The sequence below is a fragment of the Scardinius erythrophthalmus genome (genome assembly GCF_964197995.2).
Source record: "Scardinius erythrophthalmus genome assembly, chromosome: 15".
In the NCBI taxonomy this organism is placed as follows: domain Eukaryota; kingdom Metazoa; phylum Chordata; class Actinopteri; order Cypriniformes; family Leuciscidae; genus Scardinius; species Scardinius erythrophthalmus.
In genome coordinates this window covers 31,362,656-31,379,684 of record NC_138235.1, presented here as the reverse complement: position 1 = coordinate 31,379,684, position 17,029 = coordinate 31,362,656, and the positions used below count along the sequence as shown (strand labels likewise).

The 17,029-nt window shown below is 35.8% G+C and overlaps 2 protein-coding genes across 2 annotated transcripts; one reads left to right on the top strand and one right to left on the bottom strand.

The window, feature by feature from the left end:
• Positions 1 to 121: 121 nt before the first annotated feature.
• Positions 122 to 9,643, bottom strand: fam50a (family with sequence similarity 50 member A). The gene is made up of 13 exons (XM_081386930.1): positions 9,381 to 9,643; positions 8,231 to 8,315; positions 7,427 to 7,526; positions 7,088 to 7,230; positions 6,805 to 6,881; positions 3,663 to 3,729; positions 3,421 to 3,482; positions 3,202 to 3,278; positions 1,887 to 1,941; positions 1,503 to 1,551; positions 1,243 to 1,313; positions 769 to 879; positions 122 to 454 (listed from the first exon to the last, which is right to left on the bottom strand). The coding sequence occupies exons 1-13, from the start codon at positions 9,489 to 9,491 to the stop codon at positions 446 to 448; spliced, it is 1,017 nt and encodes a 338-aa protein (XP_081243056.1). The 5' UTR covers positions 9,492 to 9,643; the 3' UTR covers positions 122 to 445.
• A 418-nt stretch (positions 9,644 to 10,061) lies between these two features.
• tmed4 (transmembrane p24 trafficking protein 4) lies at positions 10,062 to 16,683 on the top strand. Its single transcript, XM_081386936.1, has 5 exons — positions 10,062 to 10,273; positions 10,759 to 10,859; positions 10,964 to 11,089; positions 12,829 to 12,975; positions 15,453 to 16,683. The coding sequence occupies exons 1-5, from the start codon at positions 10,129 to 10,131 to the stop codon at positions 15,600 to 15,602; spliced, it is 669 nt and encodes a 222-aa protein (XP_081243062.1). The 5' UTR covers positions 10,062 to 10,128; the 3' UTR covers positions 15,603 to 16,683.
• The last annotated feature ends 346 nt before the right edge of the window (positions 16,684 to 17,029 follow it).

The window sequence follows — 17,029 nt, the reverse complement described above, 5'->3', positions numbered from 1 at the left end:
ACCATGCGTTTGATTTTCAACGGTGGTGGTTTTATTCCAGGAAACTACAAATCTTTCAAAAAAGTTCCTGTAGTTGCGAGCGATGGAGCAATCATAAAATGATTCAATAGGAAAACATTCAAAGGTAAATAAACAGGGAGTTTATTTTATATATGATTCAAGAGATGATTGAAACACTCAACAGGCTATTTACAATCAAGAGGGCAAACATCAGTTGCGACAACAAAAAGATGTGTCAGGTTAGTTGTGTGCAAGATTCGACTATGAGCGCTTGGCCTCGGTTTAGACCTCATGTTCACTTATATACAATGAAAACGTGGGTGCAAACAGTTATAGATATTCAAAAATACTACGCAAGATAAAGCATTTTGCTGCCTGCTGTCAATAAAACCAACAAAACAGTAAGATGGTTCAGGAACTCTGTACGTCTCGTGGATGTGGCATCTCACCGAATCTGAAAAGCAATGCAAAACAGTCTGAAAACATGTCATGAATCCAACCAAAAGCATATTCACTTCAGTAGACCCACAAAATTGCCATGATTTATTTGTCCTGACATTTAGACATCCAACTATTGCTGGAACACATTAGTTTTTGGTTTTGGTTAGGACCATGTCATGATCATATACGTCAAGATCACAAAGCTTCTTTCATATGGTTCTACTACTAAACATGTGGTTGCAGGAAATTTTAGAGACTTTCACTCAAACCTGACCATTTCAGTGTCAAGACCTTCAATGTAAGGTTGTTGGTGGAAAATATACTCACTGTGTATTTGTCCCATTTCTTTTCGGGGTCATAAGGCTCCCAACGGCTGGCAGGGAAGATGTGTTTGTTTTTTTCATACCAGCTCCTCAGCACCACTTTTCCTGCATGAGACTGGACAAAGAACCACAAAGAGCTTTGAATTTAGCCGAAGCTCTATCAAAGGTGACTGGCTTCCATGGAGTTTCAATAGAGTCAATGTGCATGTTCACCAAGAAACATTGTGTTTACAAGTTTCCATGGTGCTACTAGAGAAAATTTGTCGCTGGTTGTTCAAGGTTTGTGGTAAGACACTTAATAATGTGTAAAAAAAACATATCCTGGAGCACATATGATAATTTGTTTCCGTTTATGAGAATCATATCAAATTTCACATTCACCTGCCCCAAAACATCACATTTACATGCAAGTCTCTTTCTTTAAACTTCTGTGGTTCTTGCCCAGAATATAGACCAGACATTACGCTGACATTATTACCTCATCTTTCTCAACTGTGGCATCGTTCACCAGCCGAATGTCATCGTGCACATCAAAATTGAAAAGGGGCCCTGAAGAAAAAGAGGAAGGTCTCAATTCAGCACCAAAAACAAAGATAAAACACACAAATAACAGGCTTATGCTAAATATAATCAGTGTTATCTTTATATTATAAAATATCAGAGGACAGTCATGCGTGAAATACAAAAGCCACATGGGAACCTGTTAAACTAAATGTGGTAGAGAAAGTAGGAACTTACCACTTTTGCCTCTTGCCTTTGTCACGATGAAATCATAGAAACTGTGGTGCTGAAAGAAAAGCAGATTTTTAGTAAGTGAGAGATTTGTTTTGAAAGGGCAAATGAACTATAAAAACTGTGATTTATTACCACCTGTCTTTTGCAATCAGGGAAACACTTCCTAAAATGCCCTTAAAACACTGTAAAGCAGTTTACGTTGCAAAACTTGTGTGTTCCTGACACAAAATCTGTAATTTAAGAGATGTACATTCTTGTACAGAATAAAAGTGCATTGTAAACAATGACAAATCTTGCAATGATTTAAAAGAGACCTAATTGGTCTTACAAATGAGGTGATTTATAAGTATTAACATTTACAGTTTTGTTGAGGGAAACTTTACTCACATGTGGTATTATCAAATCCTCTTTAATGTACATTAGATGCTCCACTCCTGCTGATCTGAAGGACACAAACAGGCTTTAATATGATCTCAGTTAAGACAAAAAGCCCTCACTGTCCTGATTTTGTCCATTGAGTTTTCATTTAATACCAGCACACTTGAAATTTATATTCATCACTGATATTCTGAGGAAAACCTGAACTCAATTCTGAAGAAAACTAACATGTTTTTGTAAATGTGTGTGTATATGTACACACACACACACACACACACACAAAATATATAGATTTTAAGAAACTCTAAATGTGTTAACTGACTCTAACTTCACTATCTCCTGAAGGGGATGGATTGGAATCCACTGCTGCTTCAGTGTATATGTAATGAGTGATTATAATCAAGGTATTAATGAATATTTTTCGTTCTAAATATCAAATGAGTTGAATAACTTCTCTGGAGATTTTACTTTGTTATAGAAGTTACCAGTGTTATTACTGAAATGTTCTTTTCATGTATTCTTTAATGTCAGTATTTGATATTTGAATGCAGTAACATTGCTTGCCTATTTATCCCAGCTTCCAGAAATGAAATGGGGACATGTTTTGTGTTTGAGAAAGGTCTTCAACATGTTAAAACACATAGGGGTCATTGAAGCCAATAGTTTAAGGGACCATTTCTTTGTTAAAGCCTTACTTAGACTAAAATGTAGCCTTCCTTGAGAAAGAACGCATTATCTTGATGTTTTGAGACTAGACTCCTGTTTATAGTTATCCAACCTTGGAAAAGCTGTGTGTCGGTGTGTGTGTTAGTCTTCTAGCTAGCTTACAGGTTGAGGAACCACAGGCATTGTTGGAGATTGACTGAGTTGTTGTTCGGGACATGCTGGCACCCAGCAACCCAAATCTGCGACCTGGAAGGTCACGACGTGCCTAACTTCAGGGTCTGAGTGTCAGCAGCATAATCTATGGAGATATGCTTCAGTCTATCTGTATATGTGTTGAAAATTACTGTTTATGAATTTCTTAGCCTATAAGAATCATTCAACCTGTAAGCAATGACGTAGCTTAGACCTTGGAAATGGTATAACTGCTGTGATCTTTGTAACTGTAAGCGGGGCGGCCTACGAACTCCTGTGTGAGTCTTGAAGCTGACTTCTGCTGATGAAACTGCAAACTATCTTCAGTAAAACTTTTTTCTTTTTTTTTATAATTCTGACTCCAGGTCTTCTTTCAAACATTTGGTCCTTGGGTCCTAAACTGTTAACCTCTAACACTCCTATGTAGTTCTTTTTTAATATAGCAGGTGACAATGAATCCATTTACCTCAGCTCACTGAAGTCTTTTCTCAAAACTTCCAGGGCCCTTTGGAGAAACTGCTGAATTGTGTTGCCTTTCTTCATCTACATGGGCACATACACAAATATTATAGTATAGTATATTAAACTGAGTTGAGCACATTTTTACAATAAAGAACATGTAACAATGTAACATCTTGGGCATGTAGTTTTCTTAAATGAGAAAATCTGATAACCTGTTCTGTACCTTGACAGTTTTTCGATGCCCTGAGCCATCCCAGTAGCTGAAAGTGATTTCAATTTCTTCACCTAAAAAAAAGGAATAAAAAAACAAAGACAGGTTGAAGAACAGGTTTGTAGACTTTAGACTAAACAAGTTGAAATTAATAAATGAATGAGTTAACAGGTTCAAATGCACTCTTAGCCAGGTTCAGATATATCAAACAAAAGGTAATCTCCATAACAGCACATGTGATCTTAATATCTTACTTTTGATCTTCTCTTGTTTTCTTTCCCACTCCTGCCGGAGTTCCTCTCTTAAACGATTCTCTTCTTCCTGAAACACATTTTACTCACAATTACACATAAAAAACATGTATTCACAAGCTTTTTGGTACATTTTTCTGAAAGAAACTTTTTTTTCCAAATGTGTATAGCTGCTAAATTTTGCCAACTTCAGAGTACACTAACATACAGACACTTGTGGAGTCTTTAAAACGGTTCTTTAAAAAAATGCACAGCATTATGTGATTGCAAAATAAAAGGGCATATCAAAAAAGCTCATATATACTGAAGATAAAGCTCTTATATATACACACACACATACATAGAGTGCTAATTCCTCTCAAGGATCATCTAGTCACTTATTTCACAATCTCTTAAATATTCTGTTTTTTATTTCTGAAAACAAGCCAAAGCTTTTCACCTATATAGTTCATATATTCACATATATAAATGCAAACAAGACCTTCGTGACAAATTACAAGTAATCTGGCAGATCTAAGGATCTTAACAGTCGACACGCCTGCTTGGAAACTGGCTGGAAATGAGCCAAAGTAGAACAAAACAAGAACAACAAAACCATAATCCTTGTGGCAGTTGACAAATTTGGTATGCAGCTTTGTGATAAAGCTCAGGCTGATGTGTCAATGTGCAAAACACTGCCCAGAGGAGGCTTGTGTTAAAGGTGCAGTAAGTGATTTTTGAAAAACGCTGCTGATCGGATCAGCACCAAAACACACTTGCAGCCAATAAGCAGTAAGGGGCGCATACACTCATGATGGAGTGCACAAGACAGACGTTAGCAGAACGACTACAGAAAGAGAGATGGCAGAGAAAATACAAAAGAGGAAAAGGCCAGTGGAATATAACTTTAAAAAGAAGGGTTACTATCAGGACCCGCGTTAATATCAGAGAAGCTTTCCAGCGCTGGAGAGACCTTAAAGCTGCAGTAGGTAACTTTTGTAAAAATTTATTTTTTACATATTTGTTAAAACTGTCATTATGTCCTGACAGTAGAATATGATAATCGGATAATCTGTGAAAAAAATCAAGATTGCCGGTGTGCCGCAGCTGTGCTAATGGCGGACAAATAACCGAAAATGGCAATTTCTCGAGTGGCACCTGCTCATATAAAAAAGACAGGTAAACGGAAAAAGGCAGATGACGATAAACAAGCCCGTCGGAGCCCATTGACTAGCCGCATAACATACAGATAAAATGTCACACACTGTGCAAAGCAACAATTGAAACCTGCTAATTCACTGGCTTGCCATGTTGCTGAAATAATGTACTAGCAAACCTTATTTAGCATTACATATCGCTAGAATAATTACTTACATACTGTAATGTTAGTTACTGTTATATTATCTTACTAGCTATTTATAACTTATAGAAAGAGTGCAACGTTATGAAGTTACATTACATGTATTGCAAAATACGTAATGATTTGAGGACCAAGTTTGTAGTCAAAGTATGGGCAGGCCATAGTCAATGTAAAGCGTATTGTTGATGTTTCGTCCCTACCAGTGAATGTGCCATAACTGTTTATCCGCCGTCACCGGTGGCCCTGCGCGTTCACGACAGGCTCCGTTGTGGGGGAGGAGCTGTGGAGGGAGGGCTGTAGCGCAGCAGAGAGCAAGGGGGGTGACCTGTAAGTTGTGCTTGTTCAAATTTTCAGGCTAAGTCAACGTTTTCTAAAAACTCCCTACCGCAGCTTTAAGGAGCGGGAAGTCCTGAAAACGGACACCGAGGTTGCTTTATTTCTTCTCGATACATGAATAACGTTGGTTTTCCTTTGTTTCACAGAACTAACTTATGCTGTCCTCTGCTTGAATATACTCATGTTTCACCCGCCAACCCGCCAAATGCAGTGAATTTCAGCAGTGGCTTGTAACGCAGTCACTCCTCCTAGTCACTTTGGCAGGGCTGAATTTTATATATACTGTAATATATACATACAATTGTAGTATTTTAAAAATACATCTGAAATAATAAACTAAGTGCAATAGTGTTGTCAAAATCGATTTTCAAAACATATCGATACTGAAATACCTAAAAATGCTTCCAATACACATTTTCCACAAAAGAGATACACGATACAGCTGCGTTTTGTCACTCTCTCATCTCTCTGACAGCGAGTGACTGTACTGTACAGGGCCGGCTCTAGCCCTTTGGTTGCCCTAGGCAAGATTGAGTTTTTGAACCCTGTAAAACTGCATTCAGATCCCTAAATGAGGCAGTTGGGACAGACACTCCACGCTCTTTGACACTGAATGCAAAAGCAACTATTTTTATGCACACAAAAAAAAAAAAATCACTCATCTGTTAGTTGAATATAAAGCTGTGTATTAGTGATGCGCGGGTCGGCTTTTTTTCCAACCCGCGGGTCCCGCTTTTATGAAATTATTTGGCCCGCCCCAGCCCGCCCCGCACCACTGTATCTATTTTTACAACCCGCCCCGCCCCGCACCCGCGACCATTAAATAGACATATTAGGCATTGTAATGTAAATGAAAACAGCCTTTATTTCAGCCTGAAAGTGCTTGGAAACATTGCCAACTGGCAATAACAGACGTTTCTGAATATGAACCATAAATCAGGTCATATTAATAAGATAATGATTTAAACATTTTCAATATTTACAAAGCAGCGTTTGTATTCATCTAATTCATCATTCACCTTTTTTTCTTTAATTATGTAAAATCCCAACCTCAATTTCTCCCGCACCTCATCTTCCATCTTCACTTTTATTTCTCCGTCTTTGTTGTTGTGGCTGGCGGCGGGAGCTGCTTTGCGCGAGCTGTGTCACGTGACGCCAAAGGTTTGGGGAAATCACGCAAGTTGCATTGCTACGGCCTTATCAAAGAACCTACTAAAATATGATTAGATTGGCATTCCCAAATATTTAATATAGGCTGGACATTGCATGCAACATATATGGATTTTTATTTTATTTTGTTTTTAATGACCCGCCCCAACCCGCCCCGCAAATAAAGTGACAATTTCTTTACCCGCCCCAACCCGACCCGCGGGCTACCCGCGGGGCCCGCGGGTTATGAGACGACCCGCGCATCACTACTGTGTATGTGTTAGCAGAACATCAAGAGAATTCTTTTTTTTTTTTAAATACCTCTCTGTCCCTATCTGGCAGGAAACTGGTGTCCACATCTGGGTTTTTCCCTAGTTTTTTCTTTTTTACAGGTATGCCTGTTAAAGACAATGACAAAAAAAAATCAGAATTTTATTAGTGTTAAAAATAAATAACACATTTAGAAAAATGTATAATAAAAATAAAAAACTAAACTAATGAAATCAATCTATTAAACTTATGCTGAATCACTATAAAATGCACTTTTACTTAGTAGTACAACTTTAAACTGCTGGTTAGAAATTAAGAATGTAAAATGCCATACATATCTCCTCCTCAATTTCCTCTTCCTCCTCTTCTTCCTCCTCCTCCTCCTCCTCCTCTCCTTCTTCAGGATTGAAGGATAAACTGGCAATCTTCCTTTTCTGCTCTTCCTTTCTTTTCTTCTCCTTCTGCTTCTCCAGTTTCCTACAAGAAGAGACCAAACATGAAGCTTTAAACCCAAACCTCACACAGAATTTAAGAGAAAAAAGAAACAAAGAAAAGCAGGATGCCTGGAGGGCGCAATGCAAGGATCTACAATAACATGATTTCATTCATTCGTCTTGAGAAAAAGACACCAAGTAGGAGAGAAGCAAAGTTCAAATAACTGAAAAGGCCTTACAGCTGTAGCTCTTTTGACTGCTCCTTCTTGGCAAGCTGTTTCTCTCGTTCTTTGACCAGAGCTTCCTGCTTCGCTTTCATGTCATTAAGAGTCACCAGACCTGCAAAGAACAACATCCCTCACTCACAAAGTGATTTAATACATATTAAGCCTGTATGCTTAAATTAAATAATTTCGAAGGAGGTTGTACATTATGGATAAGGTTGCCAAATTCAGATGGGACATGTAACAAAAGTAAAGACTTTGCAGTCTTGTGACAATCTAATGTTAATCAAATGTGGCCCTGGACCATAAAACCAGTCACAAGTCGCACGGGTATATTTGTGGCAATAGCCAACAATACACTGTATTGGTCAAAATTATCGATTTCTCTTTTATGGCAAAAATCATTAGGATATTAAGTAAAGATCATGTTCCATGAAGATATTTCGTAAATTTCCTACCGTAAATATATAAAACATTTATTTTTGTGAGTGAATGCAGCACAATAGCAAACATAAATGGACAAATTTAAAGTCGATTTTCTCAATGTTTTGATTTTGCTGCATACCCAGATTCCAGATTTTTAAATAGTTGCATCTCGGCCAAATACTGTCATATCCTAACAAACCATACATCAATGGAAAGCTTATTTATTCAGCTTTCATATGATGTATAAATCTCAATGTTGACCCATGTGACAGCCCAACTCATAACACAACTCTCTAAAACTTTCTGATTAACTACAAGAAAAAAACATAACAGAACCATAACAGAATCATAACAAGAACCAAACAAGTCATTCCATTTTTAATGCTCACTTACCAACAGTGCTGGATTTGAGCTCTTGCTCCACAGCGTCATAATGAGCGGAGAACTTTTTATCAATGTTGGACTTCACCATGTTGTCCTAGAAAGGAGAAGGTGCAGTTCAGTTAGGGGAGATGTTTTACATAAAGTATGAGCAGTGTAGATTTATTTGAGCTGCATATAAAGATTGTTGTAATGATCGTATATAAAAAATATAGCAATATTCATTAAAAAAAAAACTACAATCATTATAGTTATACGATGCTTAAAGATCAGTAGTTTACATACTGTGGTCCCAAAATAGTGTTTTATCATTTGAACCTTGCTTGAAAGGTGTGTTTTAAAAATGTGTTATACAATGGTGTCATACTTTTTAAGCATAGGATTTTTAAAAAAGTGTCCAAAGGGTGTCCAAGTGGCACAATATATACAACCATGTGAACACATGAATATAATTTTTTTATTTTCAGAGGACAATAAATATATACTGCTATACAAGCAGCACATTGACTACTCTAAAATATATCCAAGTTTCATTTCTATCGTATTGTCCCTTGAGAAGATATACTAAAATATTTGATGAAATGTGAGGGGTGTACTCACTTTTGAGAGATATATATCAGATATATACTATTTCATGTATATCACACGTGTGTGTAGGCTACTATTTCATGTATATCACACGTGTGTGTGTGTTTGTATGTGTAATTATATACACACACACATATATATATATATATATATATATATATATATATATATATATATATATATATATATATATATATCTCAGCCTAGTACTTTGTGGAAGGTATGTCAACACAGACTATGAATCTTCATAAATTTCATCAAAAATTCACTTGTTCACTAGTTTATTAAAGTCATGTGCATATATCATGTGTGTATGTGTGTGTGTATGTGTGTATGTATGTATGTATATATATATATATATATATATATATATATATATATATATATATATATATATACACACACACACACACACACACACGACATGGATATCCTATATAACTGGATAACGTTACAATATACATTCAACACATTTTTGAGCTTGAATCTATTTATTGGAGGCATATAGTGAGGACAGGTTGAATGGCCAGTGTGTTTATGTCTGTGTTTGTTATTCGGTTTCGGGCTCACTTGCCTCTGCAATCTTCTGTTTCAGCTGCTCGAGCTGTTCTCGCTCTCTTTCTCTCTTCTTCATGAGCTGCATCGCTCTCCCCGCTTCACTTGCCGCTCCTTTATACTGCGCCATTGCGACTCTTTTACAAGATACTCAGAAAAAGAAATGAAAACACTGAAAGAGCGAGACAACTATTAAATTCAGTGCATAAACAAACGAGAAACTTCTCGAATAAAGCACAAGCGGTTGTGGGTAATAAACGCAGTACTGCTTCCGGTTGATGCGCGAATTGACTGCATTCCAAAGTAAAAGTCTGAAACATGCTTGCCTAAAAACGTGCATAAAATACATTTATTATCAATGCATTATTATCATTTTTATTGCTGTTGACGATAACAATTATAGTTGTATTATGTGCTATGTATGATTTCATGTTCATACTAAAAGATTTTCATTTATTTTTTTTACAATAGTTTTTTCAAATAGTATCAATAATGTAATTTACATAGAAATTCAACAATAAGTATACAAACAAATGAGGTTGATTTAAATATTCCCAAAAAATATAATATGTTATTCGTTATTATTTAGATTTATTTTAATTAAATTAATTATTAAATTAAGATTTTTAGTTTCTTTCTTCAGATAAACTTTTATGCAACTCGGACACTTTAATAAACAAAAGCCCTATGACAAAAGCCCGTGTTGAGAATCGAGTTATTCTGCAATCGATTCTCAGCCCTGGATTGAGAGTGCAGGGGTGATTTGGATGGAGATGAAGGCGGTGGTGTCCTGTGCCGGGCTTTTGCTTCTATTTGCGTGGCTTTCTCCAAGCCAAGCCCTTTATTTCCACATCGGAGAGACGGAGAAGAAATGTTTTATAGAAGAAATACCCGACGAAACCATGGTGATCGGTACGTCCATTGTCCAATCGGCTCTCTGTGATCGGTTAGCTTTGTCGGCTAGCTGATTCATCCATCTGGATTTATCAGTAGAAACATTCACTTTTTGTCTCATTTAACACACTCAACCTGAAGACAGCTGATAAGAAATCAGATTTTAGGTATGGATGTGATTATCTGCATACATCTGTCCAAATGAAACAGGGCTTTGAGTAGATCAGCATGATCAAGGATGTGGCAGGTGCAGCATCCTGGTACCTGAGATACAGGTGCAACCAGTTCCTTTCTGCCAGCAGCTACAGCCTGGATTTATCGCTTGTTTATAGTAATCAGAAACAGTTATGATGACAGGAGACAATGCATGTATATTTGATCTATGATATCCATACTGCATAATGAAATAATAATAAGATCCTGTTGCTCTAATAATTATGTTTGTCAGTTTTTTGTGATGCAAATGAACATACTGTGTTGGGTTTTGTGTGTTTTTTCTCCAGGAAGATACAGAACACAGCTGTGGGACAAACAGGCTGGCTCTTTTCTCCCGTCCACCCCTGGTTTAGGCATGCACGTGGAAATCAAAGATCCGGATACTAATGTAGCCTGTTTTTGTTTATACACTACATTTCACACATGTCTGCTATATAACAATGAATAGGGTAATACTTCTGTGAAATCACATTCTCTCATCGTTTGTTTCAGATCATTCTGTCCCGTCAGTATGGATCAGATGGACGTTTCACCTTCACGTCCCACACACCTGGCGAGCATCAGATCTGCCTTCACTCCAACTCCACCAAGATGGCACTGTTTGCTGGTGGAAAACTGGTACGACTGTAAAAACTGACAGAGCAGCAGATACATATAGAGATCAGTTTAAGTGCTGAACACAAAAGAAGATATTTTGAAGAGTGTTGGTTACCGAACAGTTGATGGACCCCATTGACTTTCATAGTTTATTTTTTTATATATATACTATGGAAGTCAATGGAAGTCAATTTGCTGTTTGGTTACCGACATTCTTCAAAATATCTTCTTTTGTGTTCAGCACTTAAACTGATCTCTATATTTATCTGCTGCTCTGTCAGTTTTTAGAAATTCATACAGGTTTGGAACAACTTTGGGGCGAAAAAAATATATATTTGTTCATATTTTGTCATTTTAATTAATAATTTTGAGTAATAATCTGTCCAATATGTAGTTTCTATATTTAACAAATTACATCCAGCAAAATTAGTCAAATACAGTGTTATTTTAGTATTATTTATATACTATTATAGCATTTTTATTCATATTTTGAAATCTTAATAAATAGTTTTGAGTAATGAGCTGTCCAATGTGTAGTTTAACAAATTACATCCAGTAAAATTAGTCAAATACAGTGTTATTTTAGTATTATTTATATACTATTATAGTATTTATTCATATTTTGACATTTTAATTAATAATTTTGAGTAATAAGCTGTCCAATATGTAGTTTAACAAATTACATCCAGTAAAATTAGTCAAATACAGTGTTATTTTAGTATTATTTATATATTATTATCGTATTTATTCATATTCTGACATTTTAATTAATGTAATACGCTGTGCAATATGCAGTCTCTGCATTGAATAAATTACATCTGTTAATATGTATGTCAAATACAGTGTTATATTAGTATTATTTGTATAGTATGATAGTATTTAGTCCTATTTTGACATTTTAATTAATATTTTTAAGTAATAAGCTGTCCAATATGTAGTTTCTATATTTAACAAATTACATCCAGTAAAATTTGTCAAATACAGCATTATTTTAGTATTATTTATATACTATTATAGCATTTTATTCATATTTTGAAATCTTAATTAATAGTTTTGAGTAATGAGCTGTCCAATGTGCAGTCTCTATATTTAATAAATTACATCTGTTAATATTTATATGACAAATGCAGTGTTATTTTAGTATTATTTATATACTATTATAGTATTTATTAATATTTTGACATTTTAATTAATGTAATAAGCTGTCCAATATGCAATCTCTAAATTTAATAAATTTTAATAAATGTCAAATACAGTGTTATTTTAGTATTATTTCTATACTTTGATAGTATTTATTAGATTTTAATAATTTGCTTTAATTTATGCTGTATATTTTTAGTTTGTTCAAGTTTTAGTCATTTTGTTGTGCTTTGTATGTGTTTTTTTTATTACAATGGTATATTATATTATACTTTTGTTTTTTTTTTTCAATATTTCTATTTAGCTTGAATTTATTTTTATTTCTGTTTTAGTCATTTTAGTACTTCAATTATTATTTTATATCGGTTCAGTTTCAGTACTAATTTTTATGTTTTAGTTTTCATCTAATATTTCCGTTTTATTTGATTTCAGCTTTGGTTCAGTTAAGAAACTGATTTTGAATAGTTTTACTTAACAATAACAACACTGGTCAAATACAATATAAATATGGATCATTTTCAAGTTTTGAGATTACTTCTAGATATGAGAAAGTCGTTAATTTCAATACAATACAGTGTAAGTTACTGAACATTAACATGTGAAACCATGCTGTCTTACAGAGAGTCCACTTGGAGATTCAGGTTGGTGAGCACACCAACAACTACCCCGAGATCGCAGCCAAAGACAAACTGAGCGAGCTGCAGCTGAGGGTCCGACAGCTCCTGGACCAGGTGGAACAGATCCAGAAAGAGCAGAACTACCAGCGGGTGAGTTTGAGCTTCAGAAACTAGTTTTGGTTAATGGTACAGTAGGGTTCTGTAGGCTGACTGGCCAGTTAAACTTAGAGTTCCTCAACCGCTGGAAGCAGGTGCCTGCTCAAGATGTTTAATATTATTTTGGGCATCTTGTTGATATTAGTACTGAATCTAAGGCTGTTTACACCTGGTATTAAGATGTTTTGGTCGATCGTATCAAAAGTAGACGAGGGAGACACATGAATAACACATTCCCATTTACACCTGGTGTTTTAATATAGTCTCTTTTGTCCACTTTCAACCACATCTGTAAGGGTCTATGTATGGGCTTTTTCAGATGTTTCGATCTAATGGACAAAATAAGATATTTAAATATGAACCCAGGTGAAGAAACCAAATAGAGTATTGCGCTCCGAGTCATTAAATCTCTTGGTGGTCCGACGGACGTACCGGAAAATGAGAGGAGACCGCTCCTTTGCGGCCGCTGCTCCCAGGCTGTGGAATAGTTTACCTCATTATATCAGGCAATGTTCCTCTCTTAGAGAGTTTAAACGACATTTAAAAGCATATTTTTATCATATTGGCATTTGAACATTCATGAGTGCTGTGTTAGTGATGTAACGGGTTACTATTAATGCTGCATTGAATTTGGGGTTTTATTCTGTGATTGTCTGAGGCAATGTTATAGAATTTGATTTTATGATTATTTTACTTTTTCTTATGTACAGCACTATGGTCAACCTTCGTTGTATTAATATGTGCTTTATAAATAAATTGAACATTGAACATTGAACATGAACCCGACCGGAGATTATGTAAAACATACAGAGAGCATCAGCTTTTGTTTCTGCTCTGACAGCCGCAACATTTCTCATTTTCTCAACTTCCTGAAACTCATCCATTGTAGGCCCTGTCCCAAATGGCATACTTCATATGCACTTTTGGTCTTGTGGACTTACAATGGCTCCCGCGTGCGCGTGTCCGTTAAGTCCGTGAGACTGTAGGGTGTCCCATTTTTCATTTTAGGTCTCAGAGCTATGTGGTCGATTTGCGCCCTCGATGCGCACTTTTGCCGAGCCCGCACGTAAGCGGCGTTACGTCACGAAAGTGCGGACACAGAGAAAGACCATGAGTGCTTAGGGTGCCATTTGGGACAGGGCCCTTGTCTTGAGTTTTCCTCTGGGAACGAACACGTCACAATATTCCTTTTTTAAAGGCCCCGTTCTTCGTGATCCCATGTTTCAAACTTTAGTTAGTGTGTAATGTTGTTGTTAGAGTATAAATAACATCTGTAAAATTATAAAGCTCAAAGTTCAATGCCAAGCGAGATATTTTATTTAACAGAAGTTGACTACATCGAACGGCCCGTTTGGACTACATCCCTCTACTTCCTCCTTTAATGACGTCAGTAGAACCGTTTTTTGACTAACCTCCGCCCACAGGAATGCTCCCTCAACTCTACCGAAATTCGTTTATGTACTTGCGCACTTCTAATAATTTACTGTGTTTACTCAGCTCTTACGGTGATTTTCTGAAGTAAAACTGACGCTTCATCTTTGGTGTGATGTACAATAAACTTTATTAAACTCATCAGTATATGTTTAATCATCATTCAGACAGCAGACTTGTAGGCTATTAATAAATAATGGATACATACAAGCAGATGACAAATACGTTATAATAACCGTAATTAAACTACTAAACTATATCTGTTTCATCTCTATACAGCACTCTGACTCTGTAGGCATTATTGTCCGACTCGAAATGAACGCCGTTACTGAGAGTTTCTGATATTATCATCATTCCGTGAGATGAAATTGTCCTGAGAGACTGAGCGCGAGCTCATGAAGCTCCGCCCCCTGTGCCGTGCAGCAGCAGCTTATTTGCATTTAAAGGGCACACACTAAAACAGCGCGTTTTTCTGAGCCCCAAAAAATGACAATTTAAACATTTTTTTGAGCTGAAACTTCACATACACACTCTGGGGACATCAGAGACTTATTTTACATCTTGTGAAAAGGGGCATAATACGGGACCTTTAAATAATTTAGCCTACGCAAAAAAAGGGGGTGAGGCCTGGTTGTGTTGCGTTTGTAGTGTGTTGAATCTCACAGTTATGGTAAGGGGTGTAACATTTCTGAAACACGCGCAAAGCGGTTGACCAATCACAACGCACTGGTCCGGCCGACCAATCAGAGCACATTGTGCTTTACAGAAGGAGGGGCTTCACAGAGACCGGAACTAAACAGAGTGTTACAGAAAGGCTGAGAAGAGAGGTGCTGCAACAATGTCAAATATGTGAAAATTTTGTTTTTTGAACATAAAAACCTTCTAGTAGACACCAAAAACAAAATCAAGACTTTGTAAAAGGGCATAATATGGCCTCTAATAAAAACTATAATAGTATCTCAATTATACCAGAATAACACTGGTATCTAGTTGTCAATGTATAGGTTGTATTGCACTCACAAGAAGTTGTTTCTCCACAGTATCGTGAGGAGCGTTTCCGTATGACGAGCGAGAGCACAAACCAGCGCGTTCTGTGGTGGTCTATCGCTCAGACCATCATCCTCATCATCACTGGCATCTGGCAAATGAGACATCTCAAGAGCTTCTTCGAGGCCAAAAAGCTGGTGTGAAAAGCAGAAAGCATTTCAAAGACACTAACCCTTTTTATTGCCGTTTGGTTTCTCAAGCATGGAAATACTCAGTGATTCATTTCAATATTTTCTTTTTAAACTCGGTTCGGTCCAACATTATCTTCGGCAGAGCTTTGAATTAAGTCTTAAAAAAGCAGAATATTAACAACCCTTAATTCTGCTCTATACCCGATCCCCATTTATCATAAATGAATCATACATGTCTAGAATGGTGTTCAAATTACTAAAAAGTGTGATATGAAAATGGGTATTATGGGTGCATGGAAACTACTGTTGACTTTAAGGTTGCATTACTGATAAATGTGAAGAATCAAGTCAGCTAATCATTTCTAAACATTTTTAATATGTATATATTGAGGTGTATTGAAGATTTTGGTAAATATGTGGCTTTATTTTCATGTTCTGCTCTAAACACCCTCAAACTGGTGTGATGTTCATGATCATAAGGGGAAATGATTCAAACAAATTGATTGTATCTTGCGTAGTAGCTGTTAAATCCATATTTTAGGGATTTTCTTTCTTTTATAGACTTACAAAATGTGATTTTTGTTGTGGTTGTATTTCTCAGTGTTCTTTTCCATGCTTTATTTATTTACTGCATTGACCAATATATTGATAAATATAATTCCAGTAGCTACAATGAGCAGGAATGTCTGTAATTTAATGAAAACGTTTGGTTTTCTGGGTTCTTATTCAATTTCAAGACTATATGTTGTTTATAGGGTATTTGGACATTTTTGTACTGGCTTCTTACAAGTACCAATTTATAAAAACGCTGGTTTGCATGACACACAATGGCAAAATCCTCCATGCAATGTGAAAAGTTGAAGGTAGTCTCAAGTGTCATTCAAGCTTTGTAATAAACTATATATCTGTGCACACAGTGTGCATGCACATACTTAACTGTATGCTTGGTACTCAGTTAAAAATCATTGTTTACAAGCATTCATAAACATTGTTTGTATTTTAGTTGGGGTTTTAATGTTTTTCGAATTAAAGGTTTTAAATTGACAAGTATTTTTGGTCTTCATGAATGAGTGGCATAATGTATATAACTTATTATAGGATAAAAAAAATGTTTTATATATAAATATACATACACCACCATTTAAAATGTATGTGTCAGTAAGATTTTTTAAACTAAACATTTATTCAGCAAGGATGCATTAATTTGATCAAACATGGCAGCAAATGCATTTGTAATATTACAAAATATTTCGGTTTCAAAATAAATTAAATTCTGTTCATTTTAATTTTCTTTTTATCAAAGAAACACGACCATTGTTTATCATGGTTTGTACAAAAGTATTAAGCAGCACCACAGTTTTCAACATTGATAAGAATAAGAAATATTTCTTGAGCAGCAAATCAGCATATGAGAATGATTTCTGAAGGATCATGAGTTA

Coding starts and splice junctions, on each gene's coding strand:
- fam50a (XM_081386930.1), bottom strand. CDS start 9,491: ATGGCGCAGTATAAAGGAGCGGCAAGTGAAGCGGGGAGAGCGATGCAG. Junction 7,527..8,230: donor GCTCAAATCCAGCACTGTTG/GTAAGTGAGCAT, acceptor TGTTCTTTGCAG/GTCTGGTGACTCTTAATGAC. Junction 880..1,242: donor CCACAGTTGAGAAAGATGAG/GTAATAATGTCA, acceptor TTCTTTGTCCAG/TCTCATGCAGGAAAAGTGGT.
- tmed4 (XM_081386936.1), top strand. CDS start 10,129: ATGGAGATGAAGGCGGTGGTGTCCTGTGCCGGGCTTTTGCTTCTATTT. Junction 10,274..10,758: donor CGACGAAACCATGGTGATCG/GTACGTCCATTG, acceptor TTTTTTCTCCAG/GAAGATACAGAACACAGCTG. Junction 10,860..10,963: donor TCAAAGATCCGGATACTAAT/GTAGCCTGTTTT, acceptor CGTTTGTTTCAG/ATCATTCTGTCCCGTCAGTA.